Genomic DNA, 15,087 nt, shown 5'->3' on the forward strand with positions numbered 1-15,087 from the left:
GCAATAATTTCCACACTTACTGTGGGACTGGCAGAAGGACAGAAATAGAGATCAATAGAATTTAGAATTGAGAGGCCAGAAATAAACTCTTACATTTACGGTCAACTGATTTTCAACAAGGATGCCAAGACAATTCAGTGGAGGGAAAGACTAGTCTTTATGACAAAAATGGAAGTGAGACAACTGGATATTCACACAAAAAACAATGAAGCTGAGCCATCTACCTTACACCATATACAAAATTAACTCAAAATGGGTAGGAGACCTAACTATAAGAACTAGAATGACTAAGCTCTTAGAACAAACATAGGAGTAATTGGGCAAGACAATATTTTTAAGTTATGTATCTGATAAGGAACTTGAGTCTAGAATGTATACTCTTACAACTCAATAATAAAAGACAACCCAAATGAAAAATCAGAAAAGGATCTCAACAGATATTTCTCCTAGGGCTTCCCAGGTGGTGCTAGTGGGTAAAGAACCTGCCTGCAAATGCAGGAGACATAAGAGCCACAGGTTCAGTCCTGGGTGGGTAAGATCCCCGGGAGGAGGGCATAGCAATCCACTGCGGTATTCTTGCCTGGAGAATCCCATAGATAGAAGAGCCCGGTGGGCTACAGAGCATAGGGTCGCAAAGAGTCAGACATGACTGAAGCAATTTAGCATATAGGCAGACATTTCTCAAAAAAAGATATACAAAAGTCCCATAAGTCCATGAAAAAATCCTCAATATAGTTACCAGAAAAATGCAAATTAAAACCACAGTGAAATACCATTCACACCCACTATGATGGCTATTATCAAAAAATAAAATGACAAGTGCTGGTAAGGATGTGGAGAAACTGGAACCCTTGTGCACTGCTGGTGAGAAGGCAAAATAATGTAGCCCTTGTGGAAAAACAGCATGGCAATTACTAAAAAAATTAAATCAGTATATAATATAGCAATTCCAGTTCTAGGTACATATTCAAAAGAATTGAAGGCAGGGACTCGAACACATATTTGTACACTAATGTTCACAGCAACATTATTCACAAGAGCCAAGAGGGGTAATTAATGGATGAGAGGATAAACCCAGTATAGTATATGTATACTATGGAAATATTGATTCTTAAAAAAGAATTAAGGGAATTAATTCCCTGGTGATCCAATGGTGAGGACTCTGTGCTTTCACTGCCAAGGGCTCAGGTTCAGTCCGTGGTTGGAGAGCTAAGATCCCACAAGCTATGTGATAGATCTAAATAAATAAAAACAAATAGGAAGAAAATTCTGATACATGCTATACAACATGGATGAAACTGGAAGGCATTTTGTTAACTCAAATAATACAAATATAATACAAATATTATATTATTCCATTTGCATGAGGTGCCTATAATAGTCAAACTCAGAGACAGAAAATAGAATGTTGGTTGCTAGGGGCTGAGGGGAGGGAAGAATGTGGAGTTATTGTTTAATGGATACAAGTTTCATTTGGGGAAGATTAAAATGTTCTGGAGACATATGATGGTAATAGTTGACAACAATGTGAATGTACTTAATGCATTACCTATACACTTAAAATGGTTTAAATGATAATTTTCTTATGTATATTTCATCACAATTTAAGAGGTTAGAAAATAAAATTAAAAAAGAGAAATGAAGTACTGATACCTGCTACAACATGAACTTTGAAAATATGTTAAATGAAAGAAGCCAGTCACACAAGGCCACATATCATGTGACTCCATTTATACGGAATGTCCAGAATAGGCAAATCCATAGAGCCAGAAAGTGGGTGATTGGTTGTGTACAACTTGGGGGGAGGTGGAAGTTGGGCAGTGACTGCTAATAGGTGTGGGATCTCTTTTGGGGTGATAAAAGTGTTCTGGAATCAGCAGCAATGGTTGCACAATGTTATGAATATACTAAAAACTACTGACTGGTACACTTTAAAAGGGTGAATTTTATGGTATGTGAATTGTATCTCAATAAGGCTGTTATGAGAAAACAATAAAGCTATAATTCAAAAGAGTTAAACAAAAGTAAAATGGAAAGTTTGGTAGAGGGAGCATTAAGTGTTCCACGCAAAGCTGTTACGAGAATGGCCACGGTAAACCTAACGCACTCCTTCAACTCTGCAGTATCTTGGAGAGAAGAGGTTTGGGTGGGTCAGTCCCCCAACCATATAAGACTCCTGAGCCAGTTTTCAAGCTCCCTTTCCTAATACATGTTTAGAATTACGCCCCTTTATCTCAACCAAAGAATAAAAAGAGTGTGGAGACACGGAACAGCTATCTAGTCGTGTCACACTCATGCTATTCCTTGCATGTGTGTTTGGATTACACATGCACACCCTTTGCATCTAACATTGTGCACAATTTGACTTCAAAACTGTATATGAGCACAATTGTCACACACACACACACACAAAAACACAACCGTCCAATCTGTGCTGAGACTGCATCCTTTATTCTCCATCAGCTACGAGTGCTGTTTTCAGCGCCTCTGCCTCTTTGATAACTTTCTCGCAATGTGCAGCTCAACCTAACACCTGGCTAAGCTGAAAGAGGCTCTCTCTGACAGGCCAGGCTGTCTGAATATTTCAGCGTATCTTGTTTTTAAACTATTTATCAAATACATATGGTGCACATACTGTGTGTGAATCAGTGACTGGTGAAATGAAGAGCATGGACTGGCCTTATTGAGCTTACGCACAGAATGCAAGGGAGAGAAAAGAAACAAATGAATCCGGAGAGGAAAATATAATTATGAAGAATGGTGATGGCAATGAAGACAATGAAAAGGGCAGCGGGGAGAGAAGAACAGGGTGGACGCATTTCTGTTCCGCGAGAGGGACTCTGGGATTGTGGTGTTGAAGCTAAGACAGAGGACGAGAAAGAGCCCACCTTGCAAAGCTCATTCCAGGTGGAGGAGAGAGTGCAAATCGCTTTGTTTTTGGTTTTCAAGTTCACTTCAGGTGCAACTACCCACAGGCCCTGTGCACACAGGACAGTTCTGGATTACAGCCTGTCCTAAAAGACCGGGTGATGACCCTCCCAGAAACACTTCTGTGTCCACTTCATTAACTTCCTATTTTTCCTATTGCACTGAAACGTAAATCTTTTCCCTACTTTTTAATACACAATCTAGTTACCACATGCCACACCCTCTCCAGCTGTATATCATGGAGTCAAGAGGACTCACTAATTACCTGAGAAAGAATCAGCTGCCCATGGAAAGTGTGCACAAACTTCCTTAAAAATGAAAAATAGGTGTCCTCTCCAAGTCTTTTGGCAAGGAACCGGAGAAGGAAATAGCCCTAGAAGGAAGGAAGGAGAAAAAAAGATGCCCATCATGGGTTCATCAGAAAAATACTTAGAAAATCAACTCTAACTTACCCACCAGCAATTATGCTCACCTAGAACGTTTGGACTGACCTGCCCAGGCAGCCCTTTGCGTTGTTACTAGTAGGGCTGGGTTTGGAGCTTAAGGAACAACTACTGTGTTTCAACCCATTTGTCACTGTCTCATTTGCCCTTAGCTTACATGAAACCTGGATGTCCATTACGGACAAATAGGGAAAAGGGGACCAGCTCCTCTCTCCTTTAGCTATCAGAAAAGGATTTTACAAATTAAAATACTTAAAAAAAATCACTCTGTCTTCTAGTAGGAACCTGACAGCAATTTTAAGACTCTGCTCTTCAAAGCTGACGTGAAGCGGGGAGAAGGGAGGTACAGGGAAGGGAACAGTTCCCCTTCCTTTGATTCATGCTTCATGCTGGGCGTGAAATGCTTTAATTGTTGGACGATCAGAATCTGCTCAATCAAATGTCATTTACAATGTTGACGATATGTTTGTTTTGCCCCAACCTTGTTACTAACCTTCACTGTTCACATGTAAAATCTAAAAAGTCCTGGCTTTTGTCACTCAGAGAGGCTTACCTTTAAGTAATGAACCTGCATGAAGACCTTCTCCGGATTAAGCCCATGTCTGATGACAGACGATCCTGAGTCACTCACGTGGCCAGTTTTTTCTTTATTGGGTCTGAAACGATGCAGTAAAATTTTCTTTAAGTATAGCATATTCTTAACTACTTGGACCACAATATTGCCTTATTTCTTCTTTACAGAGTTGCCCAACAGTGTCAATTCTATTCAATAGTGCCAGGTAGAATTTTAAATGGTTTACGTTATAAATTCATATACTGAACAAGGAGGGACTTATATTTTGGGTTGGCAACCTGAGGTTGGCTATTGGCAATATTTTACATCACCTTATCCAAGATTAACGCTTGCCAGACCCTCAAGGAATCTAAGTTCCAATATGAATTATTTAAGAAACTATACACTTTTCTTTTGGTGGGAATGTTGGACTGGGAAACACAGTGGAAAATGTAGCTTTGCTTGGAAGAGTAAAGAACTTATATATTCCAAAAAATTCTGAAAGCCCCAATGTTATCCACTTCTCTTGATTTGCATTTAGTAATTAAGGCTCCTTTAAGAAATATTTGTACTCTGAAGCCATTTTAGAATCACAAAAGCAAAACAAGAAGAGGCTTAGAGGCCCATGTTTTTAGAACAGAGAGAGACATTAGTAATCACATACTTTAACCTCCTCATTTCACAAATGAGAGAAATGGGCACCCAGAAATTAAGTCTGTATCCAAGGTCTCACAGCTTGTTTTGATTCATGGTGACATTAAGGATTGAAACCAGTCTTCTTACTATCCATCAGAGTGTTTTCCATTAAGCTCTACAGTTTTAAATATTTTTAAAAATTTCCTTAATAAAATATAATTGTGTTACAGTGACAATTCAACAACTAAATTCAAAGTAAGTGACAAAGCATTTACAGCTTTTAGCTGTTCGACAACCAGTCACTTATTGGACAAACTCTGAAGAGCATGTGCTGGGGTGAGGGGAAGGCAAGGGCTGGCATATCAGAAAGGCAAGAGGTTATTTTTACTTTTAGTTATATATTTGGTTTTTGTTGTTTTAAAATGTATTTTATTGACATCGAGTTGACTTACAATGCGTGTTAATGTCTGCTATACAGCAAAGTGATTCAGTTATACACACATATATATTTTTTTCATATTCTTTTCCACTATGGTTTAATTACAGGATATTGAATACAGTTCCCTATGCTATACAATAGCATCTTGTTGTTTATCCATTCTATAGATAATAGTTTGCACCTACGAACCCAAACTCCCAGTTCTTCCCTCCCTACTCTCCTTGGCAGCCACAAGTCTGTTCTATGTATCGTGAGTCTCTTTCTGATTCATAGATAAGTTCATTTGCATCACACTTGAGATTCTGTATATACCACTACTACTGCTAAGTCGCTTCAGTCGTGTCCGACTCTGTGCGACCCCAGAGACGGCAGCCCACCAGACTCCCCCATCCCTGGGACTCTCCAGGCAAGAACACTGGAGTGGGTTGCCATTTCCTTCTCCAATGCATCAAAGTGAAAAGTGAAAGTGAAGTTGCTCAGTTGTGTCCGACTCTTAGCGACCCCATGGACTGCAGCCTACCAGGCTCCTCCGCCCACGGGATTTTCCAGGCAAGAGTACTGGAGTGGGGTGCCATTGCCTTCTCCAGATTCTGTATATAAGTAATATTATATGGTATTTGTCTTTCTTTCTGACTTACCTCACTTAGTATAATAATCTCTAGTTGCATCCATGTTGCTGCAAATGGCATTTTTTCATCTTTTATGGCTGAGTAGTATTTCACTGTATATATATATATATGGAGGGGTTATTTTTAAAAGCTAGTTGATCTTACAAAGTATATAGTCTTTATAATCTGAAAGACTTAGTGTTGACTCTCAAACCTACTCCTTATTACCTGTTACTTATTAGCAGGTAACTTAAATTCTCTAATCCTCAATTTATTGATTTGCAAAAATGGGAACAACTTTACCTATCTCCCCAGGGCCTGTGGGGAATAATTGAAATAACATACGAAAAGCCCTTCATGAGGGCAAGGGATACATTACTCAATAACTTAATAAAACTTTCTAAAGTCATTAGCAGTAAGTCTTGCTGAATTCAAGGTTGGTCATCAGACGTTAGAGGCAGTAGATTTCAATGGTTCATGCCCTTAATCCTCTGTGCCCACCGACACAAAAACGGAAGGGTACTGGATCTGAACAGCAGTGCCCGAAGATGACCCAACTGCCAAACTAGTCCCTTTGCAGTGTGCTCTAGCTGCCTAGCAAAGAATCCATGATTAAGTCTCTGCTGAATATTTGAATTCATTATCCCAGCAGACACAAGGCTCAGAACCAGCAGATACCTAAAGAGAGATGACGACGACCAGCCACTAGAGTGAATGTGCATAGTCTGAATTTTTCTACTGGATTCCTAGACATGACCATACTTGCAGGAATAACTGTTTAGTCCCTTTCATCTTCATTTAAGACTCCACTGAAAAGCATTAGCTTTATTCCTGCTCTCAAGTTTTTCCCGGAGTTGAATGTTTATTTTATAAAGAAAGCCGTGCTGGCTTTGATAGGAAAGCCCACCAGCCAGAGCCTTGGGGGGAAGGAAGACTTCTCAGAGTCAGCCTGAATTCAAACCAGTTTTCCCACCCCCAAGACAGACAGAATTGTTGTTTCTTTTGCCCTCGAGCCCTAAATGGAGACTGTTAGAAGGGGAGAACACTGGAAGACCAACCTAAATCTCTGCTCCAAAGGCTGGCTTCCAGGCTCAAGTTTCAAATGACGACTTTCGTTGGCACTTTTTTCCTTTGACTAAAAACGTCCTTTCAGGAAGCACTGCTCTCTTACGCTCCTCTTCCACCCTCTCCAAGTGTTCAAGAAAATGCTTTTATGCTGAGAGCATCCAAGGCAAATGTACAAGTCCCCAAGAGATTCCTTTTAAAGTAGACATGGTGCTGGACAGAGCAGTGCCCAGGCGAGCTTCGTGAGAAATCAAAGTGGGTGGTTTTATAAAGAAAAGATACTCCATGAGTGGAAAAGGGATGACTTCCATGTCTGTGCTATTCTGGTTCTCATAAGACCACTTACTCCAAGTCTGTGCAGGGAGACAAAGCATAGAGAGCAGTAAACAAATGAACTACCACTACCTACAATAACAGGTGAGTCTCACAGGTGAATGAACTGTCACACCCAAAAAGACTACGTGTGTGCATGCCACGTCACACTTCAGTCGTGTCCAACTCTATGTGACACAATGGACTGTAGCCTGCCAGGCTCCCTGTGCATGAGATTCTACAGGCTACATACAAGTGTACAACTCCAGTTAAGTGAAGTCAAAGAACATGTAAAACAGATCTACAAGGATACAGATCAGAATAAAGGTTACCTTTGGGAGAAAGTATAAACAGAGTAGGGAAAACAGAGAAAAGTTTCTGGGATTGTGGGAATATTCTATGCTAATCTGAGTGGTGCTTTAATGAAGATAAATAGCAAAAATCTATTGGGCCATCTAGAAATATCTGTGCACTCTAGTGTATATGTATTTCAATAAAAAAAAGTTAAGAAAAAAATAGATGCACATGAAATAGTACACATTTTGTGAAAATAAGATGGACTTAGTCCAGAAAAGGGGCTTTGCTGTTCACGTGCCATGAACACACGATTAGGGTTAACTAAGCTCTCTACACCTAAGGACTAGTTAAACAAAACAAATGTTAATGACATTGTAAGAGGCAGCAGGAACTGTGGCCTAATCTCCTATTCTCATCTATCTTCTTCACTGCCACTTGTACAATTAAGTCTGAAAAGTCAAACACTCACTTTCCAAGTGTCCTTGCAGTTACCGAGAATCGGAAGACACAGTTCAGGACAATGAGAAAAAAACAGATGTCTGCTGTGGTTGGTAGTGAGGTTTTGGGAAAGCTTTTGCTTTCTTTTCTAAAGGGGAAATATCCCCCAAACATGGTGGATGGAACTGCAGCTGCCACTCTGCAACCATGAGGCAGCAAATCAACATGCTGTGGAGACTGGGATGGAATGAAAGAAGGTAAACAGTCTTCCAAGACTACCTGCCTCCACACTTACTGTAAGAGAAAGTAACTCCCATTTGTTTTTAAGTCAACATTGCTTGACTATTCCATTAGCTGAAGCCAGATTCATTGCTAATGGATGGAGAATTGAACTAATACTAATAGCTACCATTCCTGTTATCCTGTCTAGCTTTTTATGTATCACGTACTTGTACCCTTACAAGAACCTAATGGGATAGGTACTGTGATGATGCCCATTTAAAAGTGGAGGAAAGTGAGGCCTGGAGACAACCACAAAGCTAGTAGTGGCAGAAGTGAGGCTGGAACCCAGGTCCATGGAACACCGAAGTCTTTGCTGCTTTCTGAGGCCCCCACCTCAATTGTGCCAAATACTAAGTGGAGAATCTTTGACAACATGTTTCCTCTCCCTGAAGCTCAATTTTCTCACCTGTAAAGAGTGTGATGAGGCTCAGATAATGTAAAAGCACTTTGTAACATAAAAGTGTTAAGCATCTCTTCAACATTTTACACCAGTGTTTATTTCCTTGGCTGGAATACATGGAATGTGAGAGATCAAGTTACCAAGGTCGTTTGGGCTTAAATGCTCTTGGTTTCTGTTGTACCTAGCACCAAATGTAACAACCGAGATTGGCATGACCTTTCCCTGCCCACCTCCTTCCTTTTCCACTCACTCTCAGAAGCAATATAGACATTTAAAAAGCTGTCAGATGGCAGTGATATTTGATACATGATTGGATTTGGAATCAAATCTCCTGAACAAAGAACCAATTCTGCAGGATGATTGCCAATGGTGGGATTTGAGAAAAGGCCTCCGAAAGGTGCTCAAGCATGTCAGCTTGGGTCTCAACAGCTACTGCTCTGCCACAGCCCAGATGGGCCATCTGCCAGTGCTCTCAGCCTTGTACTCCTTGGCATGAAAGTAAGAGCCACAACACAGCTTCATCTGTAAACCTGCTACTGCGGTGCTTCAGCCAGGGACAAAGCATCCCAGAAATGAGACAGAAAGGGGTTGATCAGCATCCCAACATCCCTGCTCTATCAGTGGCAGCTACCCCACGGGTGTCTGACAGTCTGGTGGCAGGGCATCACTCACCCTGAAGTAGTGGAGGATGTTAAAAACCACCTTTGTGAAGACCCCTGGAGAATTCTGAGCCTCGAATACACACGTGACATCTCCCAGGGAAGCAGCTAACACCCTGGTTAAGAATCGTGACTCTGCCACTTACATGCCATGTAATCTTGAGTGAGTCAGGCAACACCGTGACTCACGTAAGCCCAGTTTTCATCTGTAAAAAGGGGGCAGTGGTAGTGACTGTGTCTAAAGTGTCTAAGTGTCTAAAAGCACTTAGCCAGAGGCCTATTGGCATTTTGTAAGCACAGTATGCGTGCGTGCATGCTGTTGCTTCAGTCGTGTCCAACTCTTTGCGACATTATGAACTGTAGCCTGCCAGGCTTCTCTGTCCATTGGATTCTCCAGGCAAGAATACTGGAGTGGGTTGCCATGACCTCCTCCAGGGGATCTTCCCGACCCAGGGATGGAACTCACGCCTCTTACGTCTCCTGCATTGGCAGGTGGGTTCTTTACCACAATTGTCGCCTGGGAAGCCCAACCACAATATAAACAAAGCCAAGGTGGCTGAGCGGTAAAGAATCTGCCTGCAATGCAGGAGCCGTAGGAGGCACGGGTTCCATCTCTGGGTCGGGAAGATCCCTTGGAGGAGGGCACAGCAACCCTCTCCAGTATTCTTGCCTGGAGAATCCAATGGACAGAGAAGCCTGGCGGGCTACAGTCCATAGTGTCGCAAAGCGTTGACACAACTCAAGTGACTTAGCACGCGTGCACAGTCTCATCATAGTGAATACTGGTTGGGGTCAGGCGTGCCAGCTAAGCCTTCCTCTGACAGGCAAAGATATTAGAAAGACATCACCCTATAGTCACATTGTACAATGCTATTATTGGGGGAAGCAGGAGAAAGGATACACAGGAACTCTATCATTTTAGTAGTTATTTGCACATCTAAAATTATTTGAAAATAAAAATTTTTTTTAATTGATGAAGCACATATATGTAGTCCCATGCCTTCTTTTTATGTTAGTTAGTGTTAGTTGCTCAGTTGTGTCTGACTCTTTGCAACGCTGTGGACTGTAGCCCACCAGGCTCCTCTGTTCATGGGATTCTCCAGGCAAGAATACTGGAGTGGGATGCCATTTCCTTCTCCAGGGGATCTTCCCGATCCAAGGATCAAACGTGCATTTCTTACATCTCCTGCATTGGCAGGCAGGTTCTCTACCACTAGTACCACCTGCTCAGATACTCCTGATTTGGAGTGTAAACCCTCCTGTGGCTGATCTGTAAGCCCGCTCCTTGCTGTATCATCATCAGAAAACAAATTGAAAAAAAAAATTCAGGTATTGCTTAAAATTCTAGTAAGCTAGGTCTGGGCATATTCCTGACACTCCCTGACCCCCACAACCCCCTATAGTCTATATCACTCTGTGAAGAGATTAGTAAAATTCTGGGTGAGAAATGGTGGCAGAATGATTGAAAGTACAGGAATTGTATGGTCTTCTCCTTTGTTTCTGCAACAATTTTTCCATCTATAAAATGTGCCGCATAATGAACGCTCGCCATTGCCTTGCCTTTGGACAGTGTTACCGAAGAGGCTAGGACAGAAGTTTGTGCACACCTTTAACTAATGAAGTTGTACCATGTCGAAGCTTCTGGTGTTTGGCCAAAGTTTGATTATCTGTGTGTTTTTCACAGTGGATTTAACAGCTACCCAGCATGAAGGTTTTTCCCCATCAGGGACCATTATCCTATAGCAGACACAGCAGGCTATCATGCCAGTGTTGAAAAAGGCAATTGATAAAATGATTTAAGACAGAAAGAGGCACCTCTCCAGGGAGCCACAGGAAAGTGAAGAAGGTATATTTTGTCCCCTGAGGGTGAAAGAAGCCAGTGGTTGGTTCACAGAGCAAGAGAGGTCAGCTGCTGATGAGGGCGATGAGAAAAGAGTCTGTAGATAGCAGAACTGTGGAAAACACAAAAAACTCTGCACATTTTGATAAGCAGGGCAGGGAAATGAAAGAAAAAACTTAGAAAAGCAGGAAGTAATGAGCATTAATAAAAAACCAAAATAGTGCTTGAGTTTTGAATGGCCATAAATCAGAAATTCCTTTCTAAGAACGAAATCCCCCAAAAAGAAAAGAGAAAAAAAAAAAAGAATGGATTAATATAATTAGTCTGTGCAGTATATCTTCATATTCAGCACACCAAGAGGTAATTTGCAGTTTTCAAAGGAGATGAAGAAGCAAATGAGCAAAGCGTGCCCAGGATAAGAGGGTGTTGTAAGAGGGCATGTACAAAAGAGGAAAGGGGGATGCTGGAGGAAGCTATCTACAAGAGCTGGGGAGCTGGAAATTCATTGTCAGAAAGGTAGACATTCCGAATGAGTTCGTGCTAAGGGAGAAAGAATGCCCAGGACAATAAAAAGGGCTTTTGCACCAATGTGTAGAGTCTAAAGAAAACCAAGTGTTAAGAGGCGACAGGATGAACAGAACTACTCGACTCCCACTTTGCTTCAACCTTTCTGCCCAGGAAAATAATTTTCAAGCTATACATGGTGGAACAAGCATTGTTATGTGGCAACCAATGTTTCATATTTGAGAACTGATTCTTGGTATCAGTGGACAGGGTGACTTCACCATTTAGAGAAGTTCTGACTCCAGGCCAGCTGAGGGGCATGCCACAGCTCAGAAAGCTTCCACCTGCAATCACAGGCCTCTGGAAACATCAAATCATGGAGACAATGGGAAGGGGACTGACGGAGATAGACAAACATCATTCCGATTTTGCAAAGGAAGAGGGAATGAGAGGAGGGGAAGCAAAGCCTGTGACCGTGTATCGAACAAATAGCTTGTGAGCAGTTAGAAAATGATGGGCTGCAAGGAGGTAGCATGGGATCTTGAGGGCAACTTCCAGAAATTCACTGTGGGTATCAGCATCCTGACTTCTCTAAGGCAGCTGCCAAAATGGAGGTAGTGGTGAGCACATGGCGGCTGTGTCATAGCTTTGCAGAAGGTTAAAAAACAGAACCTCAAGGCTGTTGATTAATTACTTGGTATAACCGGGAGGGAGTCCTTCCAAGGAATGATGACTTACTGGCTTAATAAATTTGCAAATAAGTTGAGTATGGAAGTCTAACTGGTTGACTTATAGCATCTGCAGTCAAAAACAGAAACCACAGGCTGGAATGAGGATCTGAAATTAATAAAAACAACAATCAAGAAGGACAAAGAAGCTTTTAAAAGTATTTAACTATGAAAAAGATTTGGTATATTAAATTGTCTGTAAACTCAACAGGCAGCAAGAGGTGATGATGTGGCTTTCCAAAACAATAAACGAATAGTAGGTGAGATCAATAGGAGCAATGAGAATTAACAGGGAATCCTGCTGGGGATCGGGGCAGACAGCAGGGAGAGAGGGCTCTGGAGCCCGACTTGCGTCTGCTTTCATCCTGGCTCTGCCTCTTCCTAGAGGCAGAAAGCTGGTCCCTTGCTAAACGCTTACTGTTTCCTCTTTCGTCAAATGGGGAGGAAGACTGTACTGGTACCTAGAGCCATTTTGAGGATTAATTAAGTGTATGTAGAGTGCTTAGAATAGTGTTTAGTACATTGGAAGCACTCAATGAATGTAACTAAGGAAAAAAATATGCATAGGAATCCGCTTTTTCAATTAAGTCAAGGCTTTATTGACTATGCCAAAGCCTTTGACTGTGTGGATCACAACAAACTGTGGAAAATTCTGAAAGAGAGAGGAATACCAGACCACCTGATCTGCCTCTTGAGAAATCTGTATGCAGGTCAGGAAGCAACAGTTAAAACTGGACATGGAACCACAGACTGGTTCCAAATAGGACAAGGAGTACGTCAAGGCTATATATTGTCACCCTGCTTATTTAACTTATATGCAGAGGACATCATGAGAAACGCTGGGCTGGAAGAAGCACAAGCTGGAATCAAGATTGCCGGGAGAAATATCAATAACCATGGATATGCAGATGACACCACCCTTATGGAAGAAAGTGAAGAGGAACTAAAAAGCCTCTTGATGAAAGTGAAAGAGGACAGTGAAAAAGTTGGCTTAAAGCTCAACATTCAGAAAATGAAGATCATGGCATCTGGTCCCATCACTTCATGGGAAATAGATGGGGAAACAGTAGAAACAGTGTCAGACTTTATTTTTTTGGGCTCCAAAATCACTGCAGATGGTGATTGCAGCCATGAAATTAAAAGACGCTTACTCCTTGGAAGGAAAGTTATGACCAACCTAGATAGCATATTGAAAAGCAGAGACATTACTTTGCCAACAAAGGTCTGTCTAGTCAAGGCTATGGTTTTTCCTGTGGTCATGTATGGATGTGAGAGTTGGACTGTGAAGAAAGCTGAGCACCGAAGAATTGATGCTTTTGAACTGTGGTGTTGGAGAAGACTCTTGAGAGTCCCTTGGACTGCAAGGAGATCAAACCAGTCCATCCTAAAGGAGATCAGTCCTGGGTGTTCATTGGAGGGACTGATGCTGAAGCTGAAACTCCAATACTTTGTCCACCTGATGCGAAGAGTTACTCATTGGAAAAGACCCTGATCCTGGAAGGGATTGGGGGCAGGAGAAGAAGGGGACAACAGAGGATGAGATGGCTGGATGGCATCACCAACTCGATGGATATGGGTTTGAGTGAACTCCGGGTATTGGTGATGGACAGGGAGGCCTGGCGTGCTGTGATTCATGGGGTCGCAAAGAGTAGGATACGACTGTGCAACTGAACTGAACTGGAATGGTAAGACTGCCCTGAGAAGGTGTATAATACCAGGTTTAAAAATGGAATATGTTCAATACTTTGGCCACCTGATGCAAAGAGCTGACTCACTGGAAAAGACCCTAATGCTGAGAAAGATTGAAGGCAGGAGAAGATACTGACAGAGGATGAGATGGTGGGATGGCATCACTGATTCAATGGACATGAACTTGGGCAAACCCCAGGAGATGGTGAGGGACAGGGAAGCCTGGCGTGCTGCAGTCCATGGGGTCATGAAGAGTCAGACACAACTTGGTGACTGAACAACAATAATGGTCTACATGTGAGTGCCTTCAACTAACTCTACTAATAGCTGTCCTTTCTTTTCTGAGTTATCCAGATGAAGGGGAGCAATAATAGTGCCAAGGCACTCTTCACAGGTGTGACCTCAAATAGAGCGCTGTATTGAGTTCAGGTGTCCACTGGAGAAGGCCACTGTCAACAAAGAGAACAGCAAAGAACTACACTCAAGGAAGGAAGTGTGCTCCCAACCCTGAGACCTAGCGATGAGGAAAGGAAAGACCACAGTCTACAGATACATGGATTGTTTGGGGGAGAAGGGGCAAATCCTGTGCAACTCTGGAGATGAGGGCTAAGAGGACAGACTCTATATGCAGGCAGTCTCCAGCCTAAGCTAAGGAAGGCTGTTCCAAGACAAGCAGTTCCCACAGAAGCGGTGAGGACAGAACCCTCGGAATATTCAGGTAGAAGCTGGGTGGCTGTCAGGGATATAGAAGGTCAGGCAAAACCACTTTTAAGGTCCTTTCTGACCTAATAGTCCATGATTTTATGACGTAAGAGAGCCCAGAGTATATTTAAGCTGCAGCATTTAGAAGTAAAACATCATTCCTCCAGTATAATGGAGTTAGTAGGTTTGCTAGGCAGCCTTGTTGGTGGTGGTGGCTTAGTCACTAACTCATGTCCAACTCTGACACCATGGACTGTAGCCTGCCAGGCTCCTCTGTCCATGGGATTCTCGAAGCAAGAATACTGGAGTGGGTTGCCATTTTCTTCTTCAGGGGATCTTCCCAACACAGGAATAGGACCCTGGTCTCTTGCCTTTTAGGCATATTCTTTATCCACTGAGCTATGAGGGAAGATCAATCGCTATGCAGCCTTCAGTTCAGTTCAGTCACTCAGTCATGTCTGACTCTTTGCGACCCCATGAATTGCGGCACGCCAGGCCTCCCTGTCCATCACCGACTCCCAGAGTTCACTCAGACTCACATCCATCGAGTCAGTGATGCCACTG

General features: G+C 42.3%; 1 protein-coding gene across 2 annotated transcripts in view; it reads right to left on the reverse strand.

The window, feature by feature from the left end:
- Window positions 1–15,087, reverse strand: part of LOC104985724 (chromosome unknown open reading frame, human C9orf3) — a 424,441-nt gene that overhangs the window by 128,719 nt on the left and 280,635 nt on the right. For both annotated transcript variants that reach the window (XM_010836042.1, XM_010836041.1), the window contains exons 8-9: window positions 3,925–4,027; window positions 3,194–3,301 (exon numbers count right to left, since the gene is read on the reverse strand). In XM_010836042.1, coding sequence (XP_010834344.1) covers window positions 3,194–3,301; window positions 3,925–4,027 — 211 coding nt within the window. The remainder of the gene's footprint in view (window positions 1–3,193; window positions 3,302–3,924; window positions 4,028–15,087) is intronic.

This window comes from Bison bison, unplaced genomic scaffold (assembly GCF_000754665.1).
Source record: "Bison bison bison isolate TAMUID 2011002044 unplaced genomic scaffold, Bison_UMD1.0 scf7180017864057, whole genome shotgun sequence".
NCBI classification, from domain to species: Eukaryota; Metazoa; Chordata; class Mammalia; order Artiodactyla; family Bovidae; genus Bison; species Bison bison.